Source organism: Olea europaea, unplaced genomic scaffold (assembly GCF_002742605.1).
Source record: "Olea europaea var. sylvestris unplaced genomic scaffold, O_europaea_v1 scaffold3844, whole genome shotgun sequence".
In the NCBI taxonomy this organism is placed as follows: domain Eukaryota; kingdom Viridiplantae; phylum Streptophyta; class Magnoliopsida; order Lamiales; family Oleaceae; genus Olea; species Olea europaea.
Window position 1 is genome coordinate 6,299 of NW_019257886.1, and position 12,859 is coordinate 19,157.

Consider the following 12,859-nt stretch of genomic DNA (forward strand, 5'->3'; position numbering starts at 1 on the left):
TGTATGTAAGAGTACATAATTCTACTGCACTCTTCCTCCTTTATCTGGGCTTGGGAATGTCTAAAATGTAATATTAATCTTTGGTAACTTTAGTCCAACTTATTCAAGCTTCGATGCACTTGTATTTAAATTTTTTTTTTCATGGGTGAATTGGAATTATGCTATTAATTATCATAAGAGCTCTTGTTGAATATTCTGAAGTTTGTTCCAAGTAGGTGTATGTTGGTCACATCTTGTCAGGGTGTACTTTGAAAAGTAATCAGTGGCCTTGTTGGTCTGATTTTCACTTCCATGCATTTTTTCTGAGTATAACTTCGAGCAGGTTTCTAGTATGAAACCTAATTTTGTAGCTGGTTTTTTGAGTTTTATGATACTCTCTCTCTTTTATTATAAATGCAATATAGGTGCATAAGTTCCAGAAATTTGTTTTTCCAGATCTTTCGGTTTTGTCGATCTAAGTGCCATAAAAACTTCAAGATGAAGAGAAACCCTCGCAAGGTAAAATGGACTAAGGCTTACAGACGGGTGCATGGGAAGGACATGACTCAGGTAGTTATTACAAGCACCTTTATTCTGATGGTTCTCTCTCCTCAACTAAATTGTTTCAAGCTCCATTTATTTTGGTTGTCATTTCCTCTCTTGCTGTTGTTAAATCGCGAAGGATTCAACATTTGAATTTGAGAGGAAACGAAATAGGCCAGAGAGATATGATAGGGTTGTGGCAGAGGAGACTCTCAAGGCCATTAAGAAAATTGATAAAGTCAGAGTGGACAGGGATGCCCGACACCATGCAAAGAGGTTCTTCCTTTCTGCTGTGTCTTGATAGAGCATGTTTGGCTAATTTTTTTATTTTTATTTTATTATTTTATTTTTTTAAAAGGTTCCTATAAGTAACTTCTTGTTTATAAGCATCTTGGGATAGATTACGGTTTTTCTTAATTTCTAGTAAAAAGGTTTATTATTTCAAGTATCATTCTATCTTACTCTGTGTATGGAACTTACTTATTTCCAATCTTAATCAAATAATTATTATTTGCATTCCATTTTACAAAATGGACAGGATGAAGGGAAAGAAGGCCCAAGTGTGGAAAGAAGCTGCAAAGGAACTGGAACAGAGCATTCACATGGTCAAAGCTCCTGCTGCTCTCCAAAAAGAGCCCTCCCTCACATTGCCAAAGGTTTCCCAGAAGCAAGCAGAGGACCGTATGGTAGAATAGTTGTATTGCCATTGCACGGCTCTTTCGCTCTTCTTTTTACTCTGTTTTCTGGTATGGAACTTCTCAACCAAAAAGAAATGATTTTTATCCATCGTGAAACTTATTTGGACATGCATTGAAATTTTGATCTCACTGTTTAGTACATTCTGATTCGGTCTCTTATGTGTTGTACTGGTGCAAATTTGTTTATGAATGAGCATATTTGGCTAAGCTTAAAAAACTTGCGAGTAATAGATTAGTCTTGAAGTATTATTTTAATTGATCAAAATTAAAAACAAGCCAGTTACTTATGACCAAATTTCTGACTTAATGTAAAATAAGTTGATTAGTAAGTAAGGTTTAGGAATGTTTCCCTTAATTCTATGCTTATCCAAACAAGCCCTGAACAACTCTTCTTCCTCGACTTCTCTCATACCCTGGCACACAATCCTCGCACAGACCTTGGCCCCAAGCCCTGCTGTGCCCCATGCATTGTTTGGTTTGCTTAGTCAAAAAATGGAGTCAGTTCAACTATCTCATCCATATAGTTTGGGCGATGTTAACACCGTTAACATCGAAGCAACAAATAAAGTTATTTTCGATAAATTTTGAGCCGGCTAAGATCCATGCAATTTTCGAAAATTAACTTTAAATTCATCTCACTCTAAAAGAGTTAAAAAGGAAATGTGATTGCAATGAACAATGGGCAAACTTGTATCCCCAGAGCAAATATGGAAGAACTCCACATGATTCATAGGTTTTCAAAGACAATCCACATTTGGGAGTTGTTGCTTCTATCATCTTCTACTCAATCTTCATTCTCTCCTTGTACTCCACCATTTCCTTGTGGTACCTCTCCCTGTCCTTTAAACCATGGTTTTGGTAAACCTAATAATATGAAACATCATCAAAATTAGAGAAATTCAAAGTTTAAATCTATATACTTTTTAGCGTATGTTGGGAAAGATGCTACCGAACAGGCCTTCACTGTATTATAGACAAGATTTTTGCTTTTCGTGTTTCTAATACTGTCTAGCAATTTATAGTCTACCAGGATCTTAACTGAAACACGGATGAGATCTTAGATTAATGAACTTACTATTCTCTCTTCGGAAGTGAGCTTGTTCCATGATTCAGCGATCATCTTTGTGAACTCCCTCTCTCTATTTGGATGGAGAGATTTAAGAATGGAATGCTTTTCTGCAAAGAAGAAGTTATAGCCACTCCGATTAGGCTTCGGCCTGCTGGGATCTCCTCCCCGCCTCCTCCTCCTCCGCCGCCTCCGTCTCCCCTTTCCATGCTCATCATGAACCTGTGTGGTGTGAGGTGTTACAGTATTGCAATGCTGCATGGATATTGAAGAGGAGCCTGGATGGTAAAGCACACCACTGAGAATTTCTTCACCATGTTTTACAGATATCAGGTACCCGCAGTCGAATTTTCCTTCAATTGTTCCAATGGCTTGGAAGGAGGAATGCCCTAAGAAACAAAAATGTAACAATATCATGTTCAAATTAGGTTTACAAAGAATTCACTATCAAAACTAATCACTTCAATTTGAAATAAGTGAACATAGATTTCATAAATAAATTTTTTTATCAAACAGAATCATTTTTAATCCTGTTGGTAAAAATGGTAAAAAATAATGATTATATGCCTGTTGGATCAACAACTGGACGATGATGTCTAAAGAAATAAGCCTGTTCATAACCGAAAAGCAAAGTGAAATAATGTTTCCTCAAAGCATAAGATGCGCTCGTAGTTGTTGGAGAGAAGTCAAAGAAGACGCTGATTTCCCTCCATTTCTTGTCTGTGACAACCTTTTTTAAGCAAAAATTGGAGCAAAAATTAATAAATTATGAATAGGAAAAAAAAAGTTTGTGACTTTTAAGAAAGAAAAAATATTAAAATTATCACCAACCTGGTCGTAACCACCCCTCTTCGTAACCTCAACATATAACACATGCAGATTCAAATCCTTCCCTCCAATCACAGGAATCCTTACATCAAAATTAACAAACCTTATGAACAATAAAATTGCAGCAAAAATGGCAGCAAAATTTTGTATAGTAAATCACGCTGCATGTATAATAGCTCTCGATGGTACAAATAATGAATAAATATAAATATTTATTTATTGAGCCGGTCTCTAATTTTGCGTACCAAACACGCAATTAAAGAAGAAGAAAATGGTTGAAGCCTATACGTACATAAATTTTGTACCCATAGCAGAATGGAAGGTCCGGAGGGTGCTTGAAAAGAGAGTTGGATCCTTGACAACATCTTCATGGGTGGCCAATGGCACCGAAAAAGGGTATCCCTTTACGCCATTTCCAACGGGTACAATCGCCTCGGAAGACATGAACACGTCTGAAAATTCACCAGAAAATCAAGAAGTGAAAAAGGAAAAGAAAATGAGCATAAACTGAAGTGAGAAATTGCAAGAACTGCAACTCTGTATATAAAGATAAAATGGTTCAAAGTGTGTAATTAAGGAGCCTTAACTCTTACCAAAATCTGAGCTTAATTGGGACGCGTGTGAGATTATGTACGCTGCGGTTATGCAAAGGGTTTGGCATCTTCTTACCAACCAAACTAACCCTCTTCAAGTCTCTCAGTCTCTGTGCCTCTCTCTCTCTCTCTCTCTAATTTGAAAGGCTAAAGATAATTAATAATTTGCACAGGTGAAATTACTCCATCCCGACACCGCCCTGCGTGGGGGTGTGGGGTGTTCAAAGACCAAAGTGTAGTTAATTAAAAGGCTGTCATTAGCCAATAAGCTATGTCTGATGGGATTCTTTTTAGATACATAGGTTGATACGAAGTTGAACCAGTTTGAGAAGTAATAGCAATCTGATTTGTTCATCATATCTATTCGTACAACTTTTGGTAGATATATTCTGCAGGTTTTTCTGGGCGGCTGGGACATGTTATAACCTAGCTAGGTGCATATTGTGATACTTAGTCCTTGTTTGTTACGAAATAAAACTTAAATTTAAATTTAAATTTAAATTTAAATTTAAATCAAAATTAATAATTAATTTTAATCACACATTTAATAAAATTCACAATTTTTAACCACATTTCAACAATTTTTATCAAAATTTACTAAAAATCTGATTTTAATCCCCACAAAATAGGGGCTTTATTTCCTCATTCTATTCTTGGCAGAGTTTGCCCTATTAACCATATTGTGATTCATGCTATACTTGGGATTCCAGCTTAAAATATTAATCATGTTAATCGTAGTAGTTCAAACTCTTATATGTTATTCTCTATTTCGATATTTAATTAATGTGAATTATCTTTTAATATGTCCACATAAGATGGTGGCTTGTTTGAGCAGATCAATTTAAAAATTCATGTGTTTTTTTTTATTTTAATCGAATCGAATTATTTGTTGAAATTTAATGATCTTTGGTACCATGTCAAAACTTAATATTCAATTTTTAAAAGGTCGCAATCATCACCGTTGTTCTGAAAGGAGCATTTTCATCTCCAACATTTTAATTTATTGTCACTTAAGGTCCTTTATGAAACAATCATGCTACACTACCATAAAGTTCGACACATTGAATTTCTCATTGATTTATGAAAAGAACTAATAAAAAAGTAAATGGCAGTGAATTCCTCGTTGATTTATTTTCAAGGGCATAAACGTCAATCAGCAGTACAATATAATTTGTATTGTGCTAGGAATAACTAGGGGTGATAATGCGTTAGTTATCGAGTTGGGCTGCATAGCTTGTACTCCAATCTTATGATAGGTTTGGTCTTTTGGCTCGTGGGCTGCATGAATTGAGTTCAGATGAGTCGTCCACGAGTCAGATCAATTTTCAAAAAATGAAGAGTTTTTAAAAAATTTAATAAAACAAGTCTTAAATGAGAATATAAATTAAGTCAGCTCGTGTCTATGAGTTGTACGAATTTGACTCGTGAAAAAAAAAAATGTGAACTCAAATCCATTGATCATCTCAAAAAAATATTATTCGAGTCGGGATAAGTCGAGCCCACGAATCGCTTTGCACACTAAAATTCGAAGGCTTGTCGAGCTCCACATAAGATAAAACTCCAATAATATACCTCCTATACCTAGATACATGTCAATTAATTGATAAGGTGACGGTAGCTTTGATCCAGAGAAAACCTATTTTAGATTTGTTTGATGTTGAAACTTTCATTTAATTTATCGTGGTCATCTTCGACTTCTAAATTAACTGCATGATGAATCGAAACAATTTACCATATAATTGTTATGAATTAAAAAAGATAGATTTTCCTTTATCAATTTTCTGGTGGTAACAAAAGAAATATAAAATGAGTGCGTATAGCTAAATTTTCGTTATAGCAAATTAATGGACAATGTTAAGAGTACCATTTGGGGTTTCACAATTTTCACTGACATTTTTCTCCAATAGAACTTTCTTCAGTTTGAACAAATTCATATATAATCAACAATTATTCTCTATTTTCACTTCTATAAACCAGGAAAGAACACTGTGCAATTTGTTTAGTTATGATACTCAGTCTCTTATTTCTGCTGTAAGTTCCAGTTCTTCAATATCATCTTGCAAAACATTTCATGCCCGTATATTTAAGTCCTTGAATTACGAAGATGGGTTCATTGGTGACCGTTTGGTTTCTGTGTATACAAAACTGGGGTTCTTTGAGTATGCATGGAATTTGTTTGATGAAATGCCAAAGAAGGATTTGGTTTCCTGGAATTCTTTGATTTCTGGTTTTTCGCGGAAAGGCGAATTGAATTATTGCTTAAATTCATTCCATAGAATGAGATTTGAAATGGGTTTAGAACCAAATGAAGTGAGTTTGATTTGTATTATTTCAGCTTGTACTGAAAGGGCTGCCTTTTGTGAAGGGAATTATATCCACGGATTAGCAATCAAAACAGGTTTGATAGTTGAAATTAAGGTGGTTAATTCACTCATCAATATGTATGGGAAGTTGGGTTATCTAGACATGGCGAGGCAATTATTTGATGCCATGCCAAAGCCAAATCTAGTTTCTTGGAACTCAATTATAATTGTTTTAGTTCAACATGGCGTGTTCAATGAAGCATTGGAAGTTTTTAAAGTAATGAGACGGATTGATGTTAAGCCAGATCAGGCTACTATGGTGAGTTTGCTTCAAGGTTGTGGGGATATTGGTGTCATGAAGTTAGCTGAAGTAATCCACGGGTATATGCTAAGTGCTGGTCTCGATGAGAATATTACCATTGCTACTTCCGTCTTGAGTGTTTATGCCAAGTCAGGGAGATTGGATGCTTCGTGTGCGCTTTTTAGAGAGATGAAAAATCCAGATAGGATTGCATGGACTGCCATGATTGGAGGCTATGCTATGCATGGTTATGGTAGAGAAGCAATTATGTGTTTTGATGAATTGATTAAGATAGGTATGAAGCCCGATCATGTTACATTCACACATTTGCTTAGTGCTTGCAGTCACTCGGGGCTTGTAAAGGAGGGGAAGAGATACTTTGAGATCATGTCTAGTGTTTATGGGGTCGAACCGAGGCTGGATCATTATTCGTGTATGGTAGATCTCTTAGGTCGGTCAGCATGCTTGAAAGATGCGTATGAATTGATTAAGAGGATGCCTATGGAACCAAATCATGGTGTTTGGGGGGCTCTTCTTAATGCATGTAGGATTAATAAAAATGTTGAGCTTGGAAAGGAAGTAGCCGAGAGACTGTTCACCTTAGACCCTTCTGATCGGAGGAATTATGTTATGCTATCAAGTATATATGCTGCAGCTAGACAGTGGAAGGATGCTTCAAAGGTAAGGGCTCTAATGAAGGAAAGAGAAGTTGCTAGAACCCCAGGATGCAGTTTTATTGAACACAGAAACATGATCCATGGGTTTGTCGTGGGTGATCGATCACACCCTGAGATAAGTAGAATATACATAAAGTTGGAAGAACTTATTAGGAAAATTCAGAATGTTGGCTACAAGCCCAATACAGAATACGTTCTACATGATGTTGACGATGGTGTAAAAGAGGATATGGTTAAGAACCACAGTGAGAAGTTGGCCATAGCATTTGGTCTTTTAGTCACAGAAGAAGGCTTGCCTCTGGTGATAACTAAGAACCTGAGGATCTGTGGAGATTGCCATAACATGGCAAAGTTTGTATCACTGACTGAGGATCGTGTCATAATAATTCGAGACGTAAAACGATTCCACCATTTTGCTGGTGGGTTATGCTCTTGTGGAGATTATTGGTAAATATTTCCTTGTTCTTTTCTTTGTATGTTGATTTCATATTATCATTGATTCTGAGTAACAATCCTTATTAATCTTCACTTGACATCTCAACTTCAATATTTTTTTTAAGTACCTTGTGTGATACAAAAGAACCGAACGGAGTGACAAAAAATAAAAAAATCATGTAGCTGAACTAAAGACAGCTAAAGTGATTGCTTGTAAAATACATGCAATTCCATTCCTACCATAGTTCCTTTTACATATGACCCATTGCATGTTTAGTAAGATGAACCGAGTAATGAAGACAACATTAAATAAGAAAAAGAAATTGAATCTTGTCTATTATATTTTCCAATCAAGACCCTTCTTGTCTTGTATCACATACCATCCATGTCTTCAGTGTTCTTCCAATATCATCCAAATTTTGATATGGCAAAATCGGTAGCAAAAAGATGAGAGATGCAAATTTATGTTCTCTTCTCATGATTGGCTTAGCTGCTGAAATTTTGACTCTAGTTTGATAACTTTGGTCTATAGGTTTATCCCAAAACTCCATCTACCATACTGCTCAGTGATTCAAACCTGAAATTGAGCTATAAGTGAGCAAAACAGTCCTCTTGTGTTACATCATATTCATGAATCAATGATTCCTTTAATTGGAACCCCGGTTGCAACAATATTAAAAATCTCATCTACTTTGATTTGATAGAACTTTAATCCTACTTCGGGCAACTGCCTGTTCTTCCCTTGTCATTCGGTACCATGATTTCTTCTCGTTTAATCATGTTGTCCATGGAGTTGTCCCATTTGAAAATTCTCATTGCACCAATGTAAACCTGATGAGAGCCAAAAGATACCAATGGATTGGACCCATGTCCCTTTCTTGTTTTTCTTGCCAATGATATGAGCATCAGACGCTAGGCAAATGTCTATATTCCTCTTGCTATGAAAATGGAACATAATTCCATCACCTCAAATGAATCTTGAATCTTGACACACTGCGGTTTATCACAAGCTGAGGCAGCAAAGTTTAAAAAATATGATTGATTCACCCGTGATCTTTGTAAAGAAAAACACGAAAATAGAAATAGAGAATAATAATAACAAAAGGATCTATGTGAGCAGCAATTTTCACGAAATCTGGAAAAATATCATCGAACATCATTTCTTACCCTCAAACTCCAAAATACACACCAGAACAATTTTGCCTATTTTTCACACATTTGGTTTATGTTTCAGGTAAAGACCAATGCTCAAAAACGATACTAAAATTCGAGTAATAGGAAGAAAATTATTTTTATCCATTTTGGTATCTCTCCCCCTTCTCTTTGAGGTTCCCTATATCATTTTGTGCTTTTTTCCTAGAGCTAGACACTACCATATCGTTAGAGGATGACTTACTATTCTACTCCGATTAGGGACAAACAAACACTCTCCTGTTAACACATAGGACAATAAGTTCAAATTTTATCCTGATAGAAACAACACAAATACAAAAATGGTATTGTACGTGGAATTAAGACATGAAAGTTCTAACCGAACTTTCTTCTTTAGAAGAGGGAATTCAACAAAGATCTATCATCAAATATGTTACTATATAACAGAATGCTATTGAATCAAATAGCAAAGACTTCTAAGATGAAATGCTAACTGGATTTATAAGGCAGTAAGGTTTACAGATTCTGCAATCGACTACACTGAAAGTTGGACAACCAGCTGGGCATTGTGTGTACTACCATTGCATGTTGGCTAGATTGGATTATGGCAAGCAACCTTGCTAGCATTCACATAGGTGACAATGGTACTAAAACAAAAGATAACCAAAACGAACCATTTTCCGACCATCATTGTTGTCGTGTGTTTCTTCCTCTTCCTTATTTATGAGCTGTTGCTATTTATTTGTCATTGCAATTTTATGACTTGTGGGGATGATGAAATGCATGGAAATAATCGGCATTTTTAGTTCTTGTACTTGTAATGATTAGGCGATCTGTTGCTCCTGAAATTATAAAAATATGTCCATTAATTATTCTTATGTAGAAACTCCATTTAATCCAGTTCGTAGATGTGCACTTGAGTTGTAAACTTCAGCTACCACCAACTTAAACCTTTCGTATAGGTATTTCAATGTGGTATCAAATATAGCTTTCATTATGAGAATTTCAATACAGGTCTCAAACCTTTGAGATAAAAGTTAGCTTTTGCCTAAAGAAACTTGTTGAAGATTATATTCGAATTAAAATAAATGTCATATTTTAGAATGTTAATTACTTCAGTCAGTCTTTAGTTAAAGTGTTTCAAACAACTTGAGCAGACAAAATTCTTGTGCCAAAATAAATCCAAGTAGGCATCTTGTGTAACAATGTACATGTCGCAGTGACTATGAGATGTTTGTCTACTAGGGGGTGTATTTAATTTAAAATTTTGAAGATTTTGATGGACTTTTTTTTTTTTTTTTTAAAGTGGTGACTTCTGTGGATTTCGTGAATTTTTCATAAATTTATATAGAATTAGTGGAAGTTTTTCGTAGACTTCTATATATTTTCATTTTAAAACGTTTATAGACTTTTGTAAAATTTATTTGTTTTAAATACTTTCATTTAAAATAGAATTCACGTGGATCCAGTACAATAATGTGATATTCTAATACACAAGGTTATAATTTCCACAATTTTCTTTCCCCTTTCCCTACTCATAGAATAAAAGATTATTTTAAAAAGAATAAATACTTAAGGCCTTAATTAAATAAATAATAATCAAAATAAAATAAATATATTTAAATTTGATTATAATGTTTCATATATTAATAAAAAATAGATATTTTTTTCACCCAAAAAAAATGAATGAAAGAAGAAAAAAAAGTTACAAGAATCCAATTTAATTTTTTCATAGAAAATAAAGAGAAATAATAAGAGAGGAAAAAATAAATTGAAATAAACATAATCAATAGAAAAAAGATAAATTTTAATTATCTCATGTTTGTAAAAGGAAAAAGGAAAAAGATATTGAATTTTTTTATTTTTTATTTTTGAAAATCCCTCAAAATCTCGTGATTAATGAGAGACAAATCTTGAGATTTTATATGAATATTTTTTGTTTAAAAGTTAGAACTCCAAACACTTTTATAAAAGTATCTAAAAGTTAATATTTTAAGACTTACAAATACTTATGAGGGTGTCCATTGGGTGAGGCGTGCTTGTGCGCCATTGGAGGGCCCCTGGGTGTCTATTTTGGACACTTTTATGTACATTATTATGTACTTATAGAATAAATCTTTTTTTAATGCAAAATTGTTTGATTCCAAACTATCCTCGATTTTATTTTTTATTTTTTTTGGAGAGAAAAACACACAAGGGCAATGTTGTAATTTGTAATTTTATCAGTGAGGGCATGAATGAATAAATAATTTTCAACGGGTGTATGTCTTGCGAAAAAAAATTAAAATCTCGCAAATGACTGGTAATTTTTAATTAATACAACACTGTTGAAAAAATTGAGAACACTTAAAAATGCCCAACAGAGGCTATCAAAGCGACGCTAAGCATCCTCATTCCCATCTAGGCTCCCCTTTCGGTCAACAACTGATGTACTGAAACTAAATTTAATTGTACAGATAATTCGTGTTTTCTTTTTAGAACCCACCTCGTTCATTTTACTATTACTGCTGATTTTATGATGTATTAAAATACGAGTAATCGGATCTTCCAAGGATTCACCGATCTTAATAAGCAGCTTTGGATTTCTTTTAATTATTAAGAACCGTGCTCCGTGTCGAGCAATGAAAAGAACCGTGCTGTGTCAGAGCTCGACACACAGCACGGGTTACAGCTCCCTCACAAAGGAGGGGCTCGTGCCAATAAAAAAAGGAAAATTCTATTTGTACATAATTATTGTACATAATGGTGTCCATAATGTGATGTGACAATCATCCGGTTGTTGATGTGCAAGTGTAAAATTTGAATTAAAAGTTGGATCCAGTGCCATGTGTAATTATGGACACTATTATGTAGACAAGTATGTACATGTAGTACTTCTCATAAAAAAATGCGTAACTCCCTCCTTTGTGAGGGGGTTGTAGGCTGTACAACCAATTTTATCCTATTATTAAACGACTTGGAAAATGACATGAATAAACTAATATTATTGGTGCATTATGCAATTATTATATTTATATTTTCTCGAAGGTGTCGCACTAGAAATCAAAATGTCTCACATCTCTGCGTCCTGTCTTGATATCAATGCATGTGAAGATAAGGCAAAATGCAATAAATCACAATAAATTTTCCCCAAAAAATGAAAAGAAAAGAAAAAAAATAAAAATCGAATATTATTAAAATACTTGGAAAATGACATGAATAAACTAATATTATTGGTGCATTATGCAATTATTATATTTATATTTTCTCGAAGGTGTCGCACTAGAAATCAAAATGTCTCACATCTCTGCGTCCTGTCTTGATATCAAAGCATGTGAAGATAAGGCAAAATGCAATAAATCACAATAAATTTTCCCCAAAAAATGAAAAGAAAAGAAAAAAAATAAAAATCGACCACAAGATGTTAATATGAGAAAGATAAAAGACTTGCAGTTTATAAAACAAAGGTACTTGCTAGGAATTTAATTGATACATAATTTCATGCCATGTTTGAACCGCATTCTTTTAAAAAAATATATATTTTTAAACAGTAATTTAACATCATTTTAACCACACATTCTACAATAAAATAATATTATACTCAAATTCAAAACTTTTCTTATTTTTTAACCACACATTCTCCATTAATCTACTATTTCAAAATACATTTATTCAAAATAATGTAGTTCAAACGCACCCTCAATTTTATGTTATTCGTGAATTGTTTATAAAAAATAAATAAATTATATAAAGGTATAAATGAATTATACATGGGCAAATACAAAATACGATGTGAACAAACGCATTAACTGATTAGAAGGCTACCACGATGTCATCTTATATGAGACCATTTTCTTCATTAATGCCATGAGGCCCCCATCTTATCTCTAATTAATTTATGTTGGGCCATGGTGTTGGAAGTTTTGAAATGGATCAATTTGACATAGAAAAGTAGATATTTGCACAATAAAAATCGCGAGGGTTCCTACCCATTTTTGGGAAAAAGAGGAAGGATTAATAATAATAAAACAGATTAAACTTTTATTACGTAATTACTAATTAAGTTTTTTTTTCTTTTTTTTCTTTTTTGTCTCACTAGTAAATAATGTTATAGATTTGTGCTCAACTTAAAAGTTTAACTAAAATGTGTGTTTGTCACCCATTATTTGGGAATAATGTATTATGAAATAGTGATTGATGTTGAAATATGTGGTTAAAAAAGAATTTTTTTTATTTACGTGTAATATTATTTTAATGAATAATATGTGGTTGAAAATGAGTAGTGTAGAAAAAATAATGAGAGAA

The 12,859-nt window shown here is 33.7% G+C and overlaps 3 protein-coding genes across 3 annotated transcripts; 2 read left to right on the plus strand and 1 right to left on the minus strand.

Moving 5' to 3' along the window:
• Window positions 1–40: 40 nt before the first annotated feature.
• Window positions 41–1,374, plus strand: LOC111387024 (probable ribosome biogenesis protein RLP24). The gene is made up of 3 exons (XM_023011543.1): window positions 41–549; window positions 662–798; window positions 1,061–1,374. The coding sequence occupies exons 1-3, from the start codon at window positions 394–396 to the stop codon at window positions 1,215–1,217; spliced, it is 450 nt and encodes a 149-aa protein (XP_022867311.1). The 5' UTR covers window positions 41–393; the 3' UTR covers window positions 1,218–1,374.
• A 454-nt stretch (window positions 1,375–1,828) lies between these two features.
• Window positions 1,829–4,035, minus strand: LOC111387023 (high mobility group B protein 9). Its single transcript, XM_023011542.1, has 6 exons — window positions 3,708–4,035; window positions 3,407–3,566; window positions 3,118–3,196; window positions 2,854–3,016; window positions 2,296–2,675; window positions 1,829–2,084 (listed from the first exon to the last, which is right to left on the minus strand). Exons 2-6 carry the CDS (start codon window positions 3,556–3,558, stop codon window positions 2,001–2,003), a joined length of 858 nt encoding a protein of 285 aa, XP_022867310.1. The 5' UTR covers window positions 3,559–3,566; window positions 3,708–4,035; the 3' UTR covers window positions 1,829–2,000.
• A 1,296-nt stretch (window positions 4,036–5,331) lies between these two features.
• Window positions 5,332–7,535, plus strand: LOC111387026 (pentatricopeptide repeat-containing protein At5g40410, mitochondrial). Its single transcript, XM_023011545.1, has one exon. It carries the CDS (start codon window positions 5,559–5,561, stop codon window positions 7,437–7,439), a length of 1,881 nt encoding a protein of 626 aa, XP_022867313.1. The 5' UTR covers window positions 5,332–5,558; the 3' UTR covers window positions 7,440–7,535.
• The last annotated feature ends 5,324 nt before the right edge of the window (window positions 7,536–12,859 follow it).

Coding starts and splice junctions, on each gene's coding strand:
- LOC111387024 (XM_023011543.1), top strand. CDS start 394: ATGCAATATAGGTGCATAAGTTCCAGAAATTTGTTTTTCCAGATCTTT. Junction 550..661: donor ATGGGAAGGACATGACTCAG/GTAGTTATTACA, acceptor TAAATCGCGAAG/GATTCAACATTTGAATTTGA. Junction 799..1,060: donor GCCCGACACCATGCAAAGAG/GTTCTTCCTTTC, acceptor CAAAATGGACAG/GATGAAGGGAAAGAAGGCCC.
- LOC111387023 (XM_023011542.1), bottom strand. CDS start 3,558: ATGTCTTCCGAGGCGATTGTACCCGTTGGAAATGGCGTAAAGGGATAC. Junction 3,197..3,406: donor GCTATGGGTACAAAATTTAT/GTACGTATAGGC, acceptor TTTTGATGTAAG/GATTCCTGTGATTGGAGGGA. Junction 3,017..3,117: donor AGAGGGGTGGTTACGACCAG/GTTGGTGATAAT, acceptor TGCTTAAAAAAG/GTTGTCACAGACAAGAAATG.
- LOC111387026 (XM_023011545.1), top strand. CDS start 5,559: ATGTTAAGAGTACCATTTGGGGTTTCACAATTTTCACTGACATTTTTC.